The following is a 24,608-nucleotide window of genomic DNA, read 5'->3' on the forward strand; positions in this document are numbered from 1 at the left end:
AACCATAAGCCTTCTACTCTCTTAAGTTGCTTTTTTCCTGGGTTCTGTCTCTGTAGTGAGAACAGTAACTAATCCCACACCACACAAATAGAAGCTGCCGAGTGAGTCATGCTGGTTTTTATTTTTTGTTGTTGTTTGTTTGTTTGTTTTTCAGGGTTTTTCAATTTGGCTTCCAAACTTCTATAAGCCTCTTGTCAATTCATGCTAACATTTTGTCAAGATGTGTTGGTATGTGCCAACTTAATGAACATTTAAACCTTTGATTACTTTTTCATTGCTGGAGAATATTTTTGTTTCATTCATTCAGCCCCAGAATGCAAAACATTTTTATGTGTGGTTTCTGAGAAAACTTTATACTTCCGTGCTTGATGAATAAAGTGATATTATTTCAGTGACAATTGGTTTGTTCTGGGCATGATAGTAGGGCACCTCAGTTGCTTTTTCTGCTGGCATGATGAAACCCCAGAAAAGATGCAAACACAAGGCAGGAACAGTTTATTTGGGCTCAGTTTGAAGTTACAGTTAATCATAGCAGGGAAGTCACAGTGAAGGGAGCCTGAGGCAGCTGGTCACATTCAAGAAGCAGAACAAGGCATGCTTATGTTCAGCTCAGTTTGTCTTTTAAAAAATTATTTTTATTATCTTTTATTTATGTGTATATGCATGTTTCTGTGTGAGTATTTGCACATGAGTGAAGGTCCTAGTGGAACCAAGAAAAGGGGGTTAGATTTCCTGGTCGTTGAGAGCTGCTTGAGGTGACTGCTGGGAAACAAACTCAGGTTCTCTAGAAGAGCAGTAAACACTGTTGACTGATGGATGAGCCATCTTTCCAGCCTCTGACTCTCTACATTTTATATAGTCCTGAAGCAAAAACCTAAGGAACAGTGCATTGGTGTGTAGTGAGACAAAAAGCGTCAGAGACCTCCTGGATGAACTTGGAATAAGTAACCTGGACTTGGGTGACATCCAGTGATATTTGTGGCCCAGATTTGCCTCAGGAAGCTTCCTGGTTCCGCATAGATTAATCTTATAACTAGAAAGTTTCTGTTTCCAGCCCCCCCCCCCCCGTCCTTTCCCACTGGACAACAGTGGAACAACACAGAACATTCTTGCATTTGACATCACTCTGTGCAGGTTCCTGGAATCCCAGTTCCCCTCTACTCAGACAGGGACCAGAATGATTGATGTTTTGCCTTCTTCACATGTCACCACATCGCATTTGTTCTTGAGATTGGAACCTGTTCTTATTAAAGTCGTCTGCTTATGCATATGAGATACAAACTTGTAGTCCCTGGGTTATCTGATTTTCTTTTACCTGTTATATGAAGATATGGATGGAATACTTTATTTAGTGCACTCTCAGGAAACATTTACATTCTAGGCATCAAATAAAAAAATAACAGTAGAGGAGAGAGAAAGAAGGGCTGTACCATCTCATTCCTTTCTTGTCCTTCCTGGTGCTTCCCATTGAGGTCCTCAGATGGCATCCTGCCATTTCCAGCTTCTAAAGCTGTCCCATATTAAAGTCCAAGGTGTACTGATTTTCCATTTATTTCAGCATTGTGTGATTATTGTTCTAATTGCTTACAAAAGGAGCTTCACTTCCTACTTCTGGTTTCTAGGTCTGGGCTTCTTGGTTACAGACCTTGTGCCTGCCAATTTCTTTCCTGGGACTCCTCCACTCTACTTGGACTCTGGACAAAGAAGAATCCAGAGCTGCTCTATGAAGAAATTGAGATGATGACCACTGTAGCTCTGGGTTCCCATAGGTAGTTCTGTCCCCAAGCCCAGACTGGAAGACAGGCTTCAAAAACCTCAGAGAACAAATTTAAGTGAGATTTAAATTGAAAGTAACTACTTGATTGCTATGCTCTGAATGTGCCCCTCCAAAATTCACATCGAAACTTAATCTCATGGCAACACTGTTAAGAGTTTTTTTATTTGATTCCTGTATAAATTGTTCCATGTGTGACTTACAGTTGGCATCATGAGGCCTTCTCATGAATGGGCACATTTGTAGCCTTCTTAAACTTTAGCTTTATTTACTGTTGGAACCTTTTTGGATTCTGCTTTGGAAAGATATCACTCACATGCTAGGTAAGGTACAGCAACTAGATCCCATTTTAGATGTAAGGACTGTTCTCATCAGTCATCTGGTTGGCTAGCAACACCTTCCAGGATCATAAAAACTACATTTCTGTTCCTTATAAATTGCCTGCTTTGGGGATTTTGTTACAATAGGACAGATGGGTTAAGACAGTGCTCCAGGTAAAGTGCCCTTGTTTATTCTGGAATACATTGAACATGAAACTTTCCTGATTCATTGGAACACAGGGAAAGACTAGGATTCAGTTCGTACTGTAGCTACTGATTAACTATGCATTTTCCCTTCTCGTACTCCCCATCCAAAATTCATATAAAATCAGAGAGTAGAAAGTAGTCCTCTAAAGTGAGTGTTGGTTGCAACATCTTGAAGCTGTTAAAGCTCTACACACCAGGAGTGAGCACCACAGTCCGTCACTGAAAAGCTCTGTTAAACTCTCAGTGAGAACACTGTTCACTCTCTTCTTTCCTCTTCCCTTTCCCCCCCTTTTTTATAGGCAGACAGGGTTGAGGAAGCTTATTCAGGAGCTGTCCCCATTTCCAACCACCATCTTGAGAAACATTGATTCCAGTTATTATTCTACACGATTCCCTTCTGCGATTAGAAATTGCAAAAAGTCTGTCCTGAGATTTGCTATGACATGGAAACAAATCACAGACTTTGAACGCATTTTGCCAACTGTATGTCACACATGGAACAATTTATACAGGAATTAAATTTTGAGTAGTCAGGGTGTGAGGCTTGGCCTCTATTCCTGTGCTGTGTCTAGCTGTCAAAGGTTTCACAGGTCCTAAAGATGTCTGTCAGTGATTATGATGGTTGATCTTGGTTGCCAACATGATTAGATCTGGTATCAACTAAGAGATATGGCACCGGACAGGTCTGGAGGGGGCAATTTCCTATTACATGAAAGGGAAAGGCACTTCCTTAAAGTGAGCAGCACCTTCCAATAGTTGCCTGAGTACAGAGTTCGAGGGGAAAGCTATTGCTTTGTGCCTGCATACCTTAATCCCGTGATTGTGAGTATACTTTCTGTTGCTGTCTCTCCCAATGTCCTCTTCTGACATCAGCACTCAGTTACTTCAGCCTTCCAATGTGAGCTGAAGACCAGGGTGTGCAAGGATCCTCCAGGCCTTCTGTACTGGATTTAGACTGCTGAGGGGTCCAGCCTCATGGACTGAGCAGTGACCAGCCTCTTAGCCTCTCTAGAATGTGGCCAGCCATTGTAGGACTACCCAGAGTGCATCATGCCAGACAAAATCCCCTCTTAGTATATATTCATCTAGAGTGCTCTCTTCCTCTAAGATGATGACTTTTAAAACACTTCCAAATTTGGACTTTTCCCTAATTTAACAGGTTCCTCCAATCTTGTCTATTGGATTCATAAGATCACCAAAATGGACTCCATTTTAGGTCTTGTGATATATTTTACTAATATTGTTTTACTAATATAAAAATGACTTCCTATGGCAAGAAAAGCAATTCAGGAGCAGTCATCTCTGAAGTTTTCCAAAGGATGACTTTCCTTTTTGTTTTTTTTGCCTTATGATGTTCATTTTTTTAAAAAAAGAAGTGTATTTCTCACTCATAAATTCTATTTAAGAAAAACACATAACACTTGAAGTAATAGACTACTCTACTAGAAATTTGTATCTACCTAAAAACAATTTAACTTCATCATGCAATAAATGCAAATTTCAGTGGTGAACATTCTCTTCGAAGAAAACTTTCTTCAGCCTTAATACCATTTAGATAAGAACGGTGAACATGCACACAAAACTACATGGGGGTTGCGTGTGGCTATCAACAGGTTATTGATAGAACTCTATGGCTACTTGGAAGGCAGCTGTATTAACCAATGCATGTATCTGAGTTTGGACTCCAAGCTCCACTGGAGTTCAGTATTGAAAGGAAGAAAATAAAGACATTCTTGTTTCTACCACAGCAGGTGTTTCCAAACTTATTTTATTTCATAGCTTCCAATGGCTGAAGATTTCCATATCAAATAGTATTATTTTTTAATCAGAAAATGTATCTAAAATAAGTTTAAAGATGTTTTTAGGGAACTTAATACTCTTTATGGGGACCAGATGCTTTGGATATTTTGGTTTTGGGGACTTTGTGGTGCCTAGTTAAATCATTTGTGTAGAAGTAAATCATGCTTTGGGAAAACGTTAGCAAAATGAAACATTGTCTTCATTTTCCTAGAAGTACACATGAAAGTGTGGGTCATGTTTGAAGTGCTGAATAATACAAATTATCACTTATATTTTAATATTTGGTTTGGGGATATAAGGCAATATTGAAAATGTACATGAAAAGTGCAAACACACACACGGGGGGGGAGAGAGAGAGAGAGAGAGAGAGAGAGAGAGAGAGAGAGAGAGAGAGAGAGAGAGAGAGAGACTCAAGTACTCTGCTAGATCAGCTAGAAGTTTCAATAATCCCTTGTTAAAAGACTTTTTTTTTTTTTCAAAAGCTACTAGGGAAAACATCTCTAAATAGATTTTTCTAATGAAATATTCCTGTAAATGTTTAAATGTTTGTAAACCTAAGGATGATGGCATAATGAAAGTTTATGCTTTAGGGAAGAAAATGTCTACTTAGACTAGAAAAAGTACTAGTTATAAATCACAATAATTCAAAAATTTTTTCAATTATAATTTCCATTTATCTGGTAAGTGTTTCCATAAAAGTTATAAATTGCTTTAAAAGAGAACATAGACTAATCAATTTGTTTTAGTTTCTTCAGTTTTCTAATGAAGGAGTTGGACTAAATGCTATTTTTCTCAGCTCTAATATTCTATGATTCAAGTTAATATAAGGTAGTAAAATGGTCCCATTGGTTTATCCAAATGATAATAGAAAAGGCAGCTTAAACTTACAAAGCCTGGCAATGTAATTTTTTGTTTGTTGATAACAAAGAAAAGTACTAAGTGATGAAAGACACTATCCAAAGTTCCAACCTACTCAGGTTCTAGACAGTACCCCTGTTTCCAAATCAGCCTGGCCATCAAATATATTCCATTGCTTTGCTGTATTACAGACTCTAAGAATCCCAGGCCCCACCACTGGAAATCTTCCTTCATTGTTTTTGGGATGAGATCAGGACTTCCCATTTTCAAAAGAGATCTCAACATTCTGGTGTGAACATGAAGACAGGGGCTACAGGTCTCCCCCAGACTGCCTGGGATACAGAGGTGTAGAGGAGCAGACATGACCACAGCAATATTTTTAGTTCATGATTTCCTGCCCCCAAGGAACCACTTTTCCTGTGTCTTCAATCCTCTAGGGGAAAAGTGGAAAGCAATGAACACCGGGCATCTTGGCTACTCTGCTGTGGTAGGAAAAGTCTCTGAAGGGAGCAAGAATGAGAGAGTAGATCTATAACCTTCACTATTTGTGCCAAATTCACATTCTAGACACTTAATTCCACTTAAGCCCTGGAAGTCCTCTTACTGTAAACCACGAATCTAGCCATCACCATCCTACAGTCTCAAGCCTTTTAAGGCAATCTGTGATTTACAAATTATTTACTTTACTTCAGGGAATGGTATAACAAGGTGGATTCCCCTTAGTGGCTAGAGTATCATAAGGAGAAAACCCACGGAATTTGTTTGGCATGAGAATTTCTTTTTGGGTGAAGGAGAATTAATATTTCGCCATGTAACATAATTGCTTTAAATGGCAACAATGTACAACAAAGTTGCTTTTAAGATCATCCATGTAGGAGTCTAAGGATCTCAACTTTTCTACTTCTCCAATGCCACTTATTAACATAGATTTCATGAATCTGGTGTGAGCAAATTGTCGCCAAGATATATATCATGGTTTCTTATGTGACTATCAATGCCCAAATTTAGTTTAAGGCCTTTTTCCACAGTATAAGAAATACAGTATAATTTAGCTATCAATGAAATATTGTTCCTGATCATCTTCTTTATAAAAAAAGTGAATTCATCTTTTATCTACTAATTTTTGGGAAACAATTAGAAAAAGGAAAAATCAAAACAAGTGACTTACCTCTACAGAGACAGAACTCCAGACAAAGCAGCTAAACTAAGAACTTACCACAATTTTAACATAAAGTAAAATTCAGCACAATTTAATTCCTTTTTGTATCTCATTTAAGGAATGCTTGCTGCTAAGATCAACAAAATAAATTCATTACTTTGTCTTGTAATTATTAAGGCAGTCTTATGATATTGGCTCTGAGAATCAAGTATGCAGTTAAAGCCATGTGAGACTACCAGATGATATATAAAAGCACAAATGAGCATCTTATGCTTGCTTTAGAAGACTGACCTGTTAAACCTGTGATGCTTTTATTAAAACAAGAAATCAATAGTATCAGTTATCTTCATATGGGTTAAAATGATATTTAAGATTGATTTCTGGAAAACCACTAATATTTGATCTGTGTATAAATCTTACTTTTCATTGTAGTTGGTGGCCAAGGAAGTGGTTAAATAATATATGAACATAAATGCCTTAGTTAGATACCTATTAAAAGGTATGCAAAATATAAATAGGATTGTATATTTTCAAAACTTTAAAATAAACACAAAGAATATATAGGTCTACATGTTATAATTTAAAGTCAACACTAGCACATAATTTTTTTTTTACCTAAATACATTCCTATGACAATACATGCACCTACAAACACATAGCCATGCACATAACCTTGTTTTCTGCATTTGCAAGAAAGTGAGAATATACAATTATTGTACATTGTGTCAACTTAAATCATTTTGGAAAGTCAATGAGGATGGAAATAAAAAAATCTAATCTAAGAAATTAAAGTACAAGGAGATAATTATCCCATTGATTAAAAACACTGAAGACTGATGGAAAGTTAAGGTTTAGATTGTTTGTCCCAGTGATCTTGAAAGATGCAGAAGAGAACAAGATTGTTTGTAAACATTCTGAATATTCCATTTGGCAAAAGGGATGAGAACTTTTGTAATCCAGCAAGCCAGGCTAGAGATCTAGACCACCTGGGCTTCAGTTTGCAGAGAGACTTTATAGCTGTGGGCAGTCCTCCGTAAGGCTGGGGGTGCGGATGGCGATCTGGATGCCCATCTGGATGGGAGCCGGCGATTGGCTGGTCTAGCAGGCCGGGAAAATCCTTTTCCATTCGAGGCTCTCACTGCTATGGATTCCTACAACACAAATAGAGGCCACGATCTCCTTACACATGCCACCTTTATCCAAGAAATACATCAAAAGGATCATCATCACCTACACTATCGTCATCATAACAATATAAGTGTTTATGAGATTTTGTACTCATGGTCCCAACTGTCCTTCTTTCAATAATTTTTTTGATATATATATATATATATATATATATATATATATATATATATGTATATGTATATACATATATAAACATATGTATGTTTTTTGCCTGTATGCATGTACATATGTGCACTATGTGTGTGCCTGGTACCCATAAAGGTCAGAAGAGGTCATCAGATTCCCTAAAACTGGAGTTATAGATGGATATAAGATGCCATGTGGGAACTAGGGACTGAACTCAGGGCCTCTGGAAGAGCAGAAAGTACTCTTAAGTGCAATCCATCTCTCCAGTTCCTGTAACCCTGCAAATGACCTTTTTAATAAAGCTGATACTCTTACATCTGAAGCAGGCAGTGAGGACAGACTTGGGTGTTACTATTTCTCACACAGCCAAGCAATAGCCTCATTTTTTATTGTCCCTTTGGATATTTAAATTTAGTTCACAGGGGTTAAAAAAAATGAAACAAAGCAATACAATATGTTCCTAAGGATCCACAGTAGAGTAATGTCTCCCAAATCCCTAATTGATGAAAAGAGGAAACATTCAGCATCTACTCTTAGTTCATGAGAAATTTGTTGGTTAATATACATGCTTGTGTGTCTCTGGTCATAGGACCTACAGATTTATAGTTTCAAATAAAATGAAGGGAAGTCAAAAGCCAGGGAATTATTTGGAATTCTGGCTAATGATAGTAAGTCATATTATTTAAATTACATATACAAAAGGGTATTTTGTATAAGTCTTCATAGTACATACCATACTCTCCCTTTACAATTAGTGAAGACTGTACTTTTTTAAATGGACAAAAAAAGAAAAAAAGTTTATTTAAATACACATTTTTTGTTAATTTTCATGCAAAAAATATCTACGACTAGATGTGTTTTGTAGACTGTCTTTTAGTGTCACAAACAAAAGAGTTTGGTTTTGATGTTTTAAATGTCAAAAAATGTAAGCATTTAAAATGAAACACTGTTTTAAATGGTTGTTTTACTTTCATACACATTCATGTGACTAACCCTATGAGGACACAAGTCATACAATGAGAAAGTCTGAATCAATAATAACTGAGAAAATGGAAGTTATTAAAAATGCTGTATATGCTGAAATAATAAACCTTTAGGGTAAAACTCTGCAGGTCAACAGATATGTATTCTGATTTTTTTAAAGAAAGGGAACAAATAACTTTCCCCAGGTTCTTGAAAGCATCTTATATTGATTTTACTTATTTATTATTTACTTATTTTTGAGGCAGGGTCTCACTACATAGTCCCAAGATGGTCTGGAACTCACTTTGAAAATCACTCCAGGCTCGAACTCATAGAGGCTCCTAAGTGTTGAAATTAAAGGCAAAAGTAGTCACCACTTGTGTCCTTAATCTTACTTATTTTTAAATAATGTACTTGTTTAAGTTTTTAAAACTATACCCTCAATTCATATTAAGTTATTGCCTCACAGAGGTCCAAGAAGCTAAGAAAATGCCAAAATATGTCTACATCCTACTTAGGTGTTCTAACAAGTGAACTGATTTCAGAGCTATTGCTAAAGATGGATATAGTCCCCGATTTCTCAACTGTGTTATCTTATTTGAATCTACTCCTTGCCCCACTCGCTGGTACGCACACAAAGCAAATGTTCCATTTGACGCACTTCTAAACGTCGACTCCCTATAACACCGCCACTTACATCAGAACCACATTTGGGCCAGTTGTCCCTGAAGCATTTTGAATTTTGCTGTGCAGACCCCATCTCTGTCTCATAGGTTTTCAGCAGCTTTTCCACAACACCGTAATTTGATCTGGGATCAGCTGACCTTGGCCGACTAGAAAAATTGCTTGGTCTCCAATCATGCTCATGGAACATGAGCTGATAGCTGCTGGGAAGCACACATGCCTGCGTTTGCTTAACCATGCCTGTTGTAGAGACTTTTGCAGAATTACTGAACACATTTTCCATGGGGACAGACATGTGGTCACTGGCTTTAAAGTCACTAGTCCCACTACCACTTTCTGACATGTCACCGCTATGAGCAGCAGAAATATCACAGAGATTGAGATTATCAGGTGATTCTGAATAGCGTTGACCTCGCTCTATTGCTTGACGATGTCTGTCTGTTCTAAACACAGTTCTGTTAAATTCATCAATCTTTGCTGCCAGCTTTTCATTCCTCCGAGTCTGTTCAAAATTGCAGTTGTAACTTCTAAGTGGGTCTGTCTGTGTCACTGAGGAAAGAAAGTCACTTTTCACATGAAGATCAAGATGAGATTTAGTAGGGTTATCTGGAATCACCGTTTCAAATTTCTCATTATTAGGGGTAAAAGCAGTTTTTTGAGACTGCACAGAAGGGTGCTCCATTGTTCCTATTACAGTGTCACATGACCACATATTAAGTCCAATGTCTTTATTACCCGGAGGCTTGCTATCTGTTTTGACTTCTGGTGACAAAGAGGAAAGCATGGAACTGTCTTTTAAACTTCTGTCTTGTGGAAACAATGGAGACTGCCTCATAAGGAAGTGAAGATTGCTATTCCTTCTGTCTTGACTCTCATGGACCACCCACCTGTGGTATAAAGTTTCCTTCAGTCTTTCTTGGGCTTGTTCAGAATATGAGCTCGGGAAATTTCGAGAGGTACTTCTCGGAGGAGGAATTGGTGGAGTTTCACTTCTTTGTGAATCAATTTTACCAATTCCACCATTTTTCATGGAATTGTTTTGGAGTCCACTAGCACAGCTCAGACTCTTTTTCTGTTTTTCTTTCTCCACATTGGTTGGAAGAATACCCTGGCCATTACTGATCACGTGCTTCCACTGAGGTACACTGATTGTATTTGGCATTTCCTGAAGAACAGAATCTGACTTCATCCTAAATAATTAAAAATCAAGGTATATTAATGACACTTTTTTTTTTTTTTTTTTTGGTTTTTCGAGACAGGGTTTCTCTGTGTAACTTTGCGCCTTTCCTGGAACTCACTTGGTAGCCCAGGCTGGCCTTAAACTCACAGAGATCCGCCTGGCTCTGCCTCCCGAGTGCTGGGATTAAAGGCGTGCGCCACCACCGCCCGGCAATGACAATTTTTTAAATGAACTTTTAAAAGAAGTCACATTTTAAAAAGTACATTTCTGTGAACAGGGATAAAGGCCGGTGTTATGAAAAAAAAAAAAAAAAACTAAAGACAAAGTCCCTTAACCAAGAGGCGCTCCAATAAAGTGTGATCTGAGAAGAATCCTCGCGTGGTGGTAAAGAGGATTCAGAACTCAACACACGGAGCGGTGACGTCGGTAAGTTCTCCAGGAACGGTGACGTCGGTAAACGCCCCACAGTTCCTAATTCTCTCTCTCAAATGAGCAGCCACCGCCATGACCAGAGACACTGCAGCCGCCGCCATGACCAGCAGCATGTGAAGACGCCGATAAGCCACCAGCCACGTGGCGAGGTATAGATTTGTAGAAATGCGTTACTTTAAGATATAAGAATAGTTAACAAGAAGCCTGCCACGGCCATACAGTTTGTAAGCTATATAAGTCTCTGTGTTTACTTGGTTGGGTCTGAGCGGCTGTGGGACTGGCGGGTGACAAAGATTTGTCCTGACTGTGGGCAAGGCGGAAAACTCTAGCAACATTTCTGCTCTAAGAAAAGAATTGCTAAAACGTGTGTGTGTAGTTATATGTGTGTGTACATATGTATAAATAGTGTGACATGTAAGTAATATGATTATATATATGTGATATATATACATATATATCCTAAATCCACTTATTACAAGTCCTCTTTGTTGCTTTATTGTAGGGTAAAGTCTTCAGTGTTACATTTGTGGATCTAACTCAACTTTTAGTCAGAATTATCCCTCGTTTTCCCTAACATGAAACCTCATGCTAGATTCAAACTAGACAATGTAGTCTCTGGAGTTTTTGCTCTTGACATTCCCGTTCCTATAGTTTTTCTTCTGCCATAAGGGAAGCTCGATGGGCAAATGGAGGGCAGTGCATAGTGTTTTTACAAACCCTGTTGCAAGTCAGCATGAAACTTCTCAGTTTCCTGAGAGCTGAATAATAATAAGGAATCTCATTGTTGTAGCATCTAAGAGAATCTCAGATCCCCCAATGAGCTAAATATTGATATAGAATGATCTGTTCTTACTATGCACAGAACTCCAAATTGTTATTTTTTAAAACTTAGCTACAACTTAGTCTTAAAATTACATTGTGATTCTGACCTAAAACAAGAACTGTTGCCATATAAATGTATAATGTGTTACTCTGGAAAGCATGCATTCCTTTATTATATACATAACTGTTAGGAAAAATGACCCAGGCATAAAATATTTAAATAGAACATCTTATATTGTTCAAACACCACCTTGTTATATTTGTCATAGTTTAAAAACTGATTTAACTGGATTTGTCCATTTGCATATTTTCCCCTGGTCAAACACTCAGAATGAGAAAGAACTACAGTAGAGGATACAAATCCATTTATTATAGTCTACCTTAACTAAACACCCAAAAGAATACTGCATTCCTAGTACTTAAGCTATGAAACGTATTGGAAGATTACTTTTAAGAATTCATGAAGTAAGATATACACAGTGAGGCAGTTTAGATTCACTGACTATAAACAGAATTCTTTTTGATTTCCCAGTGTGCCAGCCTACCTTCTGTGGTTTGAGCGTTTTCGGATTTCCTCTTGAAAGGTGCATAATTCTTCACTAACTTTCGCAAGTTCTTCAAGAGCCTTCATACGCATAACACATAAAAGAGAGCCGTTGTTAGAACTCTGAAGTGTAAATATTTCTTTAGAAACAGTTCCGGGCATTTTTTACCTTACTTACTGTGTTAAGGGCAACAGAACAATCTTTACTCTCCTCTTTAGAAGACCTCGCGCCAGCCCATTTCTCGCATGCCTTCTCTTCTGTGGCCATAGGATTCAAAAGGCTGCCTTTGCTTTCAGTGGGTCTATTTTGTTTTTCATACAATTGATTTCCTTCCCTGAGGAAGTCCCTCTCTTCTTTGCTTTCCTTTTCCAGATCATCTCGGTGATTCGTCACTCTGAATTCACATTGTCTTGAATGGGGGTGAGTTGGAGGAAATGCCATCTTATCTTGATCATGGTCAAGATCAATGACCTTAGAATGTTCATTCATGTTCATTTTCCTCCTCAGCTTTACTTCCTGGCAAAGCTGTAAGAAATAAAAATTAAAAGTTTACTTTTCCTAATTTATTTGTTCAGTATATCTTTTCTCTTTCTTTTCTTTCCTTCCTTCCTTCCTTCCTTCCTTCCTTCCTTCCTTCCTTCCTTCCTTCCTTCCTTCCTTCCTTCCTTTCATCAATATATATTTTTTTTAAAAGCAGAGTCTCTCTATGTAGCCCTGACCTGGAACTCATTCTGAAAACCACAATGGCCTCAAACTTCCCAATATCTACCTGCCTCTGCCTCTGAGTAGAGGAAATAAAGATACGTGCCACCATGCCTAGCTTTGATCAATATTCTTGATACTAAGCAAATCATTTTGAGTTCTCTTTGCAATATTACTATATACTACCATGGGTATTAATGCTTGTGCAGATAGACAATGCCTCTAAAACAAGGATGAGCTAGAAAAGTTTTGGTGAACCATAAAGACTACTTTTAGTAGGGCAATGCATGGATACCACATTCTGTTTTTCTGATGAGAAATTAATCCATAGAAAAATAAGTCTGGATCTATACAGAATGCAGAAGCACAGTCACAAAATTACACTGACCCAAATCAGTTAGTTACTGGCTATTCTCTCCAACTGCTTTCTGATACAACAAGAATTTAACTTTAATAAAGTCAAATATTTTAAACATACAATCTTTATGGCAATATTAACTGTCTAAATAGCTGACAATATTATATAATCAATCAACATATTTTTCCCTCTAAGTAAGACCTTATTAATTATTCCCCTTAGTTGGTCAATTACATTATTGAGGGGTAGATATTTACTGATGATATTTTTAATGCCACAATGATACACATTCTTTTAAAGAGTTGCTTTTCATGCAAATTAAAATGGATGAATCAATGTTTTACATGATAAAACAGAGCTCAGAAGCCTGGACCATCTATCGCCTGTTAAAGACAATCCTAAATTATTTCTTAAGGAGCCTGCCTGCCTTAATGAAATCAGCAGATACTGTCAGCTCTCCCCTAAAGTGAAGAAGGAAGCAGGACATTCTCCTGAGGCTTGCGTTTTGCAAAAGCATATCATTTTTCAAAACAGACCATCAAATAACTTTAAAGCCAACACTGTTATATTTAACAAACACAGTGGATGTGATAGCAACATACTTACTCAATATTTAAGCATGACTCCAGTTGAGAGAAAATACGTAACTAATACACTAAGGATACATGATGCTTTTAGTTATCCAATATTGATAAAAAAAAATTTAATCACTCATCTCATTGACTGAAGTAAGATTGTCACCAAACTACAACAATGAGTTGATTGTTTTGATGTCTACAAAATTATCTGTACTGAATTGCCATTCAACATGAGTGACATAAGGAACAATCACCAAAAGTACAGCAATGAGTTGATTGTTTTGATGTCTACAAAATTATCTGTACTGAATTGCCATTCAACATGAATGACATAAGGAACAATCACCAAAAGTACCATGTTAAATTTGAAGATGTTATTGGTAATGTTGTCCCCTTTTAAGAATTCCTGAATAGGCTGGGTGTGGTACCACTCACCTTTAATCCTAGCACTCAGGAGGCAGAGGCAGGGGGATCTCTGTGAGTTCTAGGCCAGCCTGGTCTACAAAGCGAGTTTCAGGAAAGCCAGGGCTGTTACACAAAGAAACTCTGTCTCAAAAAACAAAACGAAACAACAAATTCCTGAATAAAAATAAAATTGCTGTATTTTCAAACCCGGGGGAAACTGTGCTATTCATAACACATGGCCTTTCATTTTTCATGCTAACCACATCGGGTCCTAGAAAGACCCTCTTGTGTATTATGTAGAATTCCTTTTCCTGTATTCATCTCATCCTTCAATTTTTGTTTTGGTATGATTTACTTTATGTGTAATTTTATGCCATTATAGCTTCCCATAACTTTTCAACTTACTAAGAAATTAAAACAACAACCCCACCCCAAAAATATTAGTACACTGTAATGAATGGAACACTTTTTGTTTGGTATAGAGAATTTGTCCTACCTGATACTCAGCCCTGGAATGACCATTCTGCCAAAGGACACAAGCAGAAAAGATTGCAAAGTGAGAAAAAAAAAAATTCAAGATTTCTATCAACTCAATGTATCCATAATCGTAGTTCATATGTGGATTATATCAAGTTTCAAATGGTCTGACTATGTATATCTTGGATTTTCAATAGCAATTGCAATGAATGTGGACTGAGACTCAGCAGAGATGCACAAGCATCTTCATGTGGGTGTTGGGTGCTTTCACTCGGTGATATTATTATTTAACACCACTGATGTTACAGACGCACACCCGGGAGTCTGCACCTCTTTAACACATGGCTCAATATCTTGCAGAAATTTAATACTAAAACCAAGTAGCTTTAAACAAACATACTGTATTTTTTTAAACAATATATTTGTTAAACAAAGATACTTCATTATGCTTACATAATCATACAATTTCCAAGTACTGGTTTTCTAGTTTTGCTTTTAAAACCAAGGGTTGATTCTCTATAGCCTGAGAAAATATTTCCTTATGTTTTTCTTAACATTTTTATCCTAGCTTTATACTCTGTAGATTATATATATATGAAGACTCACAGTGCTGGCATTGAGATACCATCTATGGGCAGTACAAGTAGCACACATACTCTCAACTATGCTGTTTTACTCACAGGTAGGAAGTCCTTGGGTAAGAGGGGAGAGAAGGAACTAGTAGAACATGCTTTCAAAATACAGTAGTAGAAGAACACAAAGTAGATCTATCTTGGAATAATTAATCATAGATGTCTCATCTTTATTAATACTTAGAGGAAGGATTTAATAGCCCCCCTTCTTTATTTATTGTTTTTTTTTAGCCTACCGCTGTTTTCACTGTGTATTATATTCAAAACCTATTTGTTTAGTGTTAATTGGAAAGAAATACGGCTACACTACAAACATACAAAGCACTTACTTTGCTTATCCGCTAAAAAAAAGGCCCAGCAGTCTGTTAAATAACTGTCTTGTTAAGTTGAAGAAACCATAAAATTCAATACTATTTATTGAACAAAATAGAGCAAAATCAATACACATAAATTTCAGTGGAAGAAATCTCGAAGACGCACTAAAATAAATGTCTGAAGAAATACTTCACACAAATGGAGGGAATGGCTGGGGGATGATTAATGAAAATAAAATGACTGGCTGTGTCAGAGTCGTGACAGGTCATTTAATAACCTGTTTCCTATTGAGTGCTCAAATATGTGGAGAACACCTCTCCAGAATAAGTCTGATGTCCACCACCACTTTTCTGTTTGACATATGACATGCCTTTTGATCCTGCTGACACTTGTTGGTATGCATTACTCATATATCATCTCAGAAATGGTCTCTATTCTAGTACCAAATTATAATCTTGATACTGTATGTCCCACCAATTCTTTATTTCTTTCATTTCCACCCTAGGCTCTAGTAGATGAACAGTCATACAGAATATATACATCACTTTTGGTACCATAACTCTGAAATCAAAGAATAATTAATTGATACATTGTAGAGAAGCAGTTCTCAACCTGTGGGTCATAACCCTTTGGACTCACATACAAGTTAGTTCATATATAATATATTTACATTATTATTCACAGCAGCAGCAAAATTATAGTTATAAAGTAGCAACAAAATAATTTTTTGTGGTTGGGGGAGGGTCACCACAAAATGAGGAGCTGTATTAAAGGGTCACAGCATTAGCAAGGTTGAGAACCACTTCAAGGTCTTCATATTTATGTAAGGCTATAAAATAAATGCAGTCTCAGACATACCACTAGGTGAGGCCATGACGGTTTTGATCTAGTAAATGTCATGAGACATTTATTTCTTTGGTGGAAGAAGAGAAATGAAAGTGTTTCGTAATTTAAAATGAATGTCAGCAGGATTTTCATTTCTAGCCTGGAGTTTACAGTATGTTTAAAACAAATCAAGTCATACCTCTTCGATCTTCTTCTGCATGACCTTCCACTGACTTTCCCATTCTTTTCTTTCATTATCAAACTGGTCCAGCAGTTCCATCTTCTCCTTATGCCAGTTGGTCTCTGTGTTCTCCCACTGCTTATGCAGATCCATGGCGACTGTGTGAGTGTCAGCCAAAGGGTTTCTGCTCACCTCTGCCTTCTCTTAGCTATTTCTTGGAAATGTGGAAGTGTTTGATTTGAAGTGGTCTCACTTGCCTTTAAAATAAAGCCTGGGATAAACATAAGAAGACAGAGTTCCAAGTTCATGTGCTTTCTGGAAATGTCATTTTGTTGAGAGCCAATGACATAATTAAACTATAGAAAACTAAAGAGGAAAGAAGCAAGATCTTCCATGTCAAGTGGAAAAACTGTACCAAGTCCCAAAGCAGGTAGTCACCTTGGGAGACTCATGTCTTAGCAAGAAACCATACCAATCTTAAAAGTGAAAAAAGGTCATTATTTTACTTCCTCATATAAAATCTAAAGTATCATTATTCTATGAGACACATTTTACAACTTTGCTGTGGGATGTTCTGTATGGCAAATGTGTTGCTCTGATTGGTCAATAAATAAAACACTGATTGGCCAGTGGCTAGGCAGCAACTAATAGGCAGGACTACAGAGAGGAGAAAAGAAAGAACAGGAAGGCAGAAGGAGTCACTGCCAGCCACCACCATGACAAGCAGTGTGTGAAGATGCCAGTAAGCCATGAGCCACGTGGCAAGGTATAGAATTATGGAAATGGATTAATTTAAGATATAAGAACAGTTAGCAAGAAACCTGCCATGGCCATACAATTTGTAAGCAATATAAGTCTCTGTGTTTACTTGGTTGGGTCTGAGTGGCTGTGGGACTGGCGGGTGAGTGAGATTTGTCTTGACTATGGGCCAGGCGGGAAAATTCTAGCTACACAACTTATTCATGGTCTGGACTATACATGTCTAGAATAATAACTATAGAAAACTGAAGAAAAGCTTTCTTATGTTACACTAAGTAGTTACCAAAATGACCTGATTTCTAACATTCAGGATATGAATAAATTACGGTTTGATGAGACAATTTAAAATACCAAATATAGGGTCTATAAAGAATGGTTCAGACCTTAATGTTGCATACTGCTTTTACAGAGGACCCAAGTTTGGTTCTCAGCACCCTTATAAGGTGACTTACAACCATCTGTAACTTCAGCTTCAGGGGATCAAACAGCTTTTTCTGCATTCTGTGGGCACTTACATGGACACATGCATATAGCCCATCCCCACATATACACAAAGTTAAAAATTAACCTTAAAAGACCAGATATATAATTCTCTTATAAGCTTTGATATTTTATTTATATTAAAGTGAGGATATTCACAGCATTATTATGAACTTCAGATACTATAATAAATGTACAGTAATTTGAGAAATTAAAACAATGACCTTGAACTTCAAATATCTTGCTTTATCTGAAGAATGTTTTTATTAATAAAATCATGGATCTTTGCAGTGAATAGAAAAGCTTATTAAAATGAATGATTTTCTTTAAAATAATTATGCCATTAAGTAACAGAGCATTATGTATAACTCATCAGGCTCACATGCTTAGCTTGTCAAGTCCCTGGGCTGATCTCCAGTACATATATGTGTGCAAGCATGTGTGTATGTGCATACACACACACACACACACACACACACACACACTGGAAAGAGATGAAAACAAAACCCAAACAAAAACCAAAACCCTGATTCTTCAGCTTACTAATCCATGGCCAGAATGCTCTGACCTTTCTGTTACTTGTGCAAGAATCTGCCAATAGTCAATGTTGTGGTGTTTCTGGCAGAATTAAGTCTGTATGATTATGTAGCAAGAACAATATTTCATTCACCAAAGACAGATGCATATTTCACACTTCATATATTAGATGACCATGAAAGCTAATGTTATTTTTTGTCAGGCCTCTCCAGTCAAGATAGGATTGCATTATTATAATCTAGAAGTAATTGAAAACATGACTATGCAGGCTATGCTTTTTAAAACAAACATACAAACAAAACAAAAACAACAACAAAAGATCTATTAATGTTGAGATCTACAGTTCCTCAAAAAAACATTTGCCTATGACACTTTGATAGTTCCTGCATATTTCTTGGCACTCACTGTAAACGATTTCAAACTTAGTTACAAACATGCTCTCCTGACCCCTGTGTCATTCCCCCATGCTCTGTTTCTAACCTCATTTTCTTCTCCATTATTCCTGGTCACCTTTTGCTACCCTCCCCACTTGCCACTTGTACAGCCAAAGCGTGAAGATCTAGCAAAACAGAGATAGAGAAGAATGTACAGAATTTGGATTTTTGTGTTGATTGACATAAACTTTGCTATTGTTGACGATCTAGTGATATTTTAGGTCCATCTGAAACCCATACCCAGGAAACACAGACTAGGTTTGTTTTGAGAGTGGAAGACCATTTCAAAGCTATCTGTAACAAACTGAGCTAGAAGTATCTCAGTGGCTATAAAGAATTGCCTCTGGGACTCTTTGGAAAAGTGGAGAGGTCTGAGATATCATGTGGAAATGACAAATTTAACCAAAGATGTTATACAAAGGGGGTGGGGTTATGACAAGAACGTCAGAAAGGAGGTTTTATGTCCCATGGTTTGTCCCAACAGTGTTTAAAATTGGAAACACTCAGAAATCATTCTCACAATGATTTGCTATTGTCATGTCACAATGGGTGCAACTTTTCTTTCTCTGTAATTTCTACTGAACTATGGGCCCCTTAGAGTTTAAAGGTCTGAAGCCCTTCTATTTTTGTCTACAAGATCATCCAGAAATACCCCAGATCAGTTTTGTCCCTAATAACATGAGTACGTCAGCCTAGGCAACAGTTGCAAAGGCCTGAATCCTGAGCTTCTCTTCAGAGTGTCAAATTGGTCAGCTAGTATTGAAGGGCTGAGCTACACAGCCTCCCCTTTCCAGAGCTAGAGTAAAACCTAATTCATGAAAGGTGATGGCTACCATTGAAACCCAATGATTTCATATTAAAAGGAAAGCTTTACCAAAAAAGTTTATTTACAGCAATGTCTGCCAAATTTTTTAGCATCTCAGTCTTTTGTAGTCATATATACATATATACGTATATATGTGTATATATATATATATATATATATATATATATATATATATATATATCCACTATAACACAGAAGGAGATATTTCACTGTCTTCTAAAAACAAAGTAGGTGGGAGTGGGGGACATAGAAACATTCTGAAGAGCAAATGGTAGAATATGTAATAAGAATCTCCTACTATTACAATGAATTCTTGATAAGTAGTGATTTCTTCCCCCATGTCTTTCATGTTCCCTCTTTCTCTTCATCCTTTCCTTCACCCATTTCCATGTAACCCACTTCATAAAGTAAAACTGATCATTGTGAATTTTACTTCCTCGGAAGCAAGTCTAAATGTACACACTCTGATATTCCCTTTGATTGTGTCTTGCCTTAGAATTTTTTAATTTTCTTAAGGATGCATGCCAAGTCAAGCATGTAGTGCGAAACTATCTGGTGCTAGCAAAAAGTTGAATAAATATATGAAACTGCTTTTGTTGTCATTCTCAATTAAGTTTTTAAGATGTCGAGCTAAAGAGTCAATTGTGTGGGGACACCATGTTCTGTGATGAGAAGTTTCAGGGTCAAGGGGATCAGCACATTCAAAAGCTCAGACTTAGTGCTGGCCACTGAAGCCAATAGAAAAGTTCTCTTTGTTCTGCTCACTGTCACTGTTTTCCTCCCACTGATTCTGGCATCTATGTGGGAGAGAAGAAAGGATTCTTGTATTCTGCATCCTCTCTCCCTTTTTTCCTTGCTCTCTGTTTCATTTCAGCTTTTCCAAATCTCATTCAGAATAAAAGTTTGTTGGAGGCATTGTGGAAGGAGGATGGAGGTAGCTGCATCTGCTAGTCACACGTGTTCCTCCCCCAGCAACACTAAACTGGCATTGTGTAATCCCTTCTAACCTACTTCTCCCCAAGGCCAGGAGCCAAGATTGTAAACGGCTGAGAGCGGGTTGTGCAAGTGATGAGAAGCAAAATGGTTCCGCTCATGGTTCAGCCCTGCCAGGGAGCAAAATTTAAGAAGAGCAAAAGGGCATCACAGAGTATAAATGATAAAATACAAGCTCTGATTAAAAACAACAAAGATCTAGAAGTAATAAGCTTGGGCAGAAGATGTACTACTGCCATCTCACCTGCCCAATTCGGCCTCAGTGTGGTCATGGCCCCACTTCTTCACCTGAGGCTTGCTCAGTTCTTTCTATGTCACAGTTACGACCATTTCAAACTCCACTACGCCCCCTGAAAACTGGATTTTAGCCAAGTGAACCATACAGTGTTAGGAGAGGGCACTCTACTGCTCCTTCTGTCTTAGGAGAATTCTGCCCTGAGTGCTTCTTTGTGCCCCCTTATTGCCCTTTTCTAAGCATATCACTTGTCATATAATTCAAGTTCTTCATGCACATGTGGATGCATACTCCAGAGGGAATGTCAGAGGCAGCAGACACTGCCAGGTTCACAGTTTTTAGAAGAAATCACTTGGCCTGACAATGCTTTGCTCCTGATGAATTTGGAGGGATTAGGAAACCCCATGCCTAAACCTCAAAGTATGGCATCACTTGTCTCCAATGTTCCCGAGCTCACTTTCCAGTTTATTATCGATCACAGATACCATTTCAGGCACTTAAGGAATCCTATTCCTCTTGCGCTGTTCATCAGCAAATGCATCTATCCAGCGATTTCCCAATTTGACTTTGTTAGGAGATAAAATGAAAAAAAAAACTTTTTTTTTTTTACTGCTATTCGTTGCTAGTTCTGCCTGATGCTCATTTTCTGGCAAGATCAAAGAGATACAGCACAGCCAATGCCAAAGAAATCAATTTTGTTTTCTCATTCAGTTACCATCTTTTACTCTTGGCTCTCCAGTTACATGGCTCTCCAGTCTAAGTTATAGGCACATCAATTTTAGTTTCCTTAACTGATAAAATACAGCAACTTAACTGACTAAAAACAGCAACTTTTGGCTTGGGGAAGCAAAGGTCTCAGAGTAATAACCTTGAACAGAGGGTATACTGCTGCAGTTTCTCGAAGACGCCAGTGCCTCTGAGCTCACATTACAGAACACTTATCCTGGAGTCTAATAGTCATCTTGGATGAAATTACATTTCTGTTGTTGTTGTGAATTTCAAATAACAGCAAACTCAGGGTTTGTGAATTTTACTTTGCAGAAATTAAACATAACTTCGTCCCGCCTGCAAATTGCACCAAGTTTTTGTGAACTACTGAGTATTAGTGAGAAACTCATTCTCGAGTGAGAATAGCAGTATTAGTCCAAGCTTGGGACTCCCCACCCCCCCCGCGCCACCCCCCACAGCAGCTGAACAGCTTCTTCTCCAAGTCAGTTGAATCCGTTACATACCCCGCCCACTGTCCTAAATCCCAGACATAGGCATCCATCAGTACAGTAGATGCTGAAATTCCACGTTACTTAAACCTCATCCATCGTCTAAAATGCAGCAGCTGCAGCCCCATCTGAATCCTGCCAGAATCAGTGTCTTGCTTTCAAATTTGCCAGAAACATACCTTTTTGTACTTGGGAGCAATCCTGCAGCAGGTCAGTTTCTGTGTGCTCAGTCTAGCAATGGAAGAAGTAGGGCAGAGAGCTAGTTGTCTTTAAGAACAGTCTCAAGGACTCCTTTTGAAAACGAAGTCCGTCCATTCCCACAGCGGTTCTGACAAGCCCCTTTGCAAACTTCACCATCAAAGGGCCACTCAGCTCAGTGTCATAACAGCAGCTGGGGCTACTGTGACGTCAGGGACTAGGAGGCGGCCTTCGGGCCACTGCTTCCAACCAGAGCTCTGTAACTTTAGAGCAGTTCGCACTCTGGGTAAACAACTCCAAGTCCAGGACATTTTTAACTTTTATAATGGAGCCCAGCATTTTCAAACTTGCCAAGAGAGAGCTGCTTGTTAATGGCGCACGATGATAATGGCCATATTTAGATTTCTTTTTATTTTGAAAGTAAACTCATTTCTCAGGAGCAAGAACTAGCTATCCTCTTTCTCCAGCCTTTCTCTTTCCCTCTCTCCCTTTATCGAGTAACAGGATATAGTCCTCCTCGATGCCTTTGTAAGTTTGGCATGGGACGAAGTGAAAAAACATATCACATAGAGTGAGAAAAAAATCCAAACTATATACACACACCAACGAGCATGAGTTAAAAATTTATGTGAAAATATAGGGAATGTCTGGCTTTACATAAAATAGAAATGGGACATATATAAAGGCTATTCTTTATATATATATATATATATATATATATATATATGAATGAAAGCGCAATGCATGTATCTGTAGTATAGTGATGTTTTTACACAGAGGAACTAGAATCCAGAGCAAAGGGTGATACTTCTTATTAAGGGAGGGCAGGGAAAATATCAACAGGGAGATACCCAAATACTTGATCCCAGCTGAGGTATGCTACAGTCTAAATAGGGGGGGAAATAAGAGTAGCCCAAGTGTAAGTTCTCTAGACCAGATCAAATAGACCTGTTTTGGAGATGTAAGACAACTTTGTCTCTCCACAGTTATCTATGATTTTTGTTTGTTCATTCATTCGTTTTTGGTGTGTGTGTGTGTGTGTGTGTGTGTGTGTGTGTGTGTGTGTGTGTGTGTGTGTGTCTGAGAGTATGTACATGTATATTTGGTCTTATATATCCAGGCATCTGATGGCTTAATTCAGCCAGTAATATCTCTAGGATAATTTTGAGGCTAATTCAGTAAATACCCTGCACTAAATTTTAAGTAACAAGATCTTGTCTTCAAGTTGAAGTTTCCCACTTGTATACCATGGTATTTGAAGCATGATACACTTTTATTTTATTTTATTTTGCCTGCTTCCATGTACCATCTCATAGGTAGCGAAAATGTTTAATAATGGTAAACTTCTCATGGCAGAAGTACACGAAACATATTTAATTTTATCAATAATGAATTAATTTATTTACTTATGCAATATAAGTTTTACTTTGTAGCACTGGCTAGCCTGACGCTCACTATTGTAGCTCAGATTGGCCTCAACTTAGTACAATCTTCCTGCTTCAGCCTTTCAAGTCCCAGAGTTACCGTCAAAAGCCACCAAGCTCAGCTTCGACTTCTTTTCTCCATCGTAGGACTTTAATATATGCAGAATAACTGAAAGAAAGGCTTGCCTATGCTTAGAGAGCCAGGCTTCCTAATTCCAACAGCAACACCAACCATAATAGTTACAGCAGTAACAGCAGTTTTTCATTGTGAGCAGTTTTACGCAAGGCCCTGTGGTAAGGACTTCAAGTGGATCTTTTTGTTAGTTTACCCCCCTTAGCAACTGCCTCTGCAGTTATTATTAACCTGATCTTTCTTACATCCGTGGCTTAGAGAGCTAAAGCATCTTGACAGGGTTATGGGCAGTAGTTCTTTTTACTGGTAAAAAGGACCTGTAGTCCTTTTTATTAGCTTCTTGTCAGGTAATTGTATTGTATGTAGACTGCAAGCAAGGACATACTTCAAGTTGAACACTCATATGAACACCTAGTAGCCCTGGTTATTGAATAATTTTGTATATATGTATATACATTTGTATATATATAATATGTATATTATATATACTTAATCTCTCTATCTCTATGTCTCTCCCTGTCTTTACCTCTTTCTCTCTGGCATGGATATGAAAATTAACTGATAGGACATAAAAGCAACAACTGTTCGAAACAGCTTTCAAGAGTTTCCAAACAATTCCACTTAAAAAAGAGTAGCTATTGTTATGTGCACAAAATACATGAACTGAAAAGACTGATGATGGCATACTCAGTCCCACAGTAGTGGTGATTTTTTTTTACTTATTAAGCCATTTGCCATTTTTAAGTAGGTGTTAGAATAATGGAACATTTTTATGGAAAACATGTGATTTATTGTGTAATGCCATATGATTGTCTGTAAGCCATTTGAGCACTTGATTTCA

General features: G+C 37.7%; 2 protein-coding genes across 2 annotated transcripts in view; both read right to left on the reverse strand.

Moving 5' to 3' along the window:
- Positions 1-4,744: 4,744 nt before the first annotated feature.
- On the reverse strand, positions 4,745-16,717 carry Kiaa0408 (KIAA0408 ortholog). The gene is made up of 5 exons (XM_028868318.2): positions 16,550-16,717; positions 12,236-12,583; positions 12,059-12,138; positions 9,093-10,269; positions 4,745-7,269 (listed from the first exon to the last, which is right to left on the reverse strand). The coding sequence occupies exons 1-5, from the start codon at positions 16,682-16,684 to the stop codon at positions 7,096-7,098; spliced, it is 1,914 nt and encodes a 637-aa protein (XP_028724151.1). The 5' UTR covers positions 16,685-16,717; the 3' UTR covers positions 4,745-7,095.
- Positions 16,718-16,771: 54 nt separating this feature from the next.
- Soga3 (SOGA family member 3) overlaps positions 16,772-24,608 on the reverse strand; it is a 70,806-nt gene continuing 62,969 nt past the window's right edge. The window contains exon 8 of the mRNA XM_028868316.2: positions 16,772-16,802. The gene's annotated coding sequence lies outside the window, so the exon portion shown is untranslated. The remainder of the gene's footprint in view (positions 16,803-24,608) is intronic.

Source organism: Peromyscus leucopus, chromosome 8a, assembly GCF_004664715.2.
Source record: "Peromyscus leucopus breed LL Stock chromosome 8a, UCI_PerLeu_2.1, whole genome shotgun sequence".
NCBI classification, from domain to species: domain Eukaryota; kingdom Metazoa; phylum Chordata; class Mammalia; order Rodentia; family Cricetidae; genus Peromyscus; species Peromyscus leucopus.

Excerpts from the sequence above, each read along its gene's own strand:
- Kiaa0408 (XM_028868318.2), bottom strand. The coding sequence starts at position 16,684 with ATGGATCTGCATAAGCAGTGGGAGAACACAGAGACCAACTGGCATAAG. Across the intron at positions 12,139-12,235 it reads GTTCTGTTGCCCTTAACACA|GCTCTTGAAGAACTTGCGAA; the intron begins GTAAGTAAGGTA and ends ATGCGTATGAAG. Across the intron at positions 7,270-9,092 it reads GGCCCAAATGTGGTTCTGAT|GAATCCATAGCAGTGAGAGC; the intron begins GTAAGTGGCGGT and ends TTTGTGTTGTAG.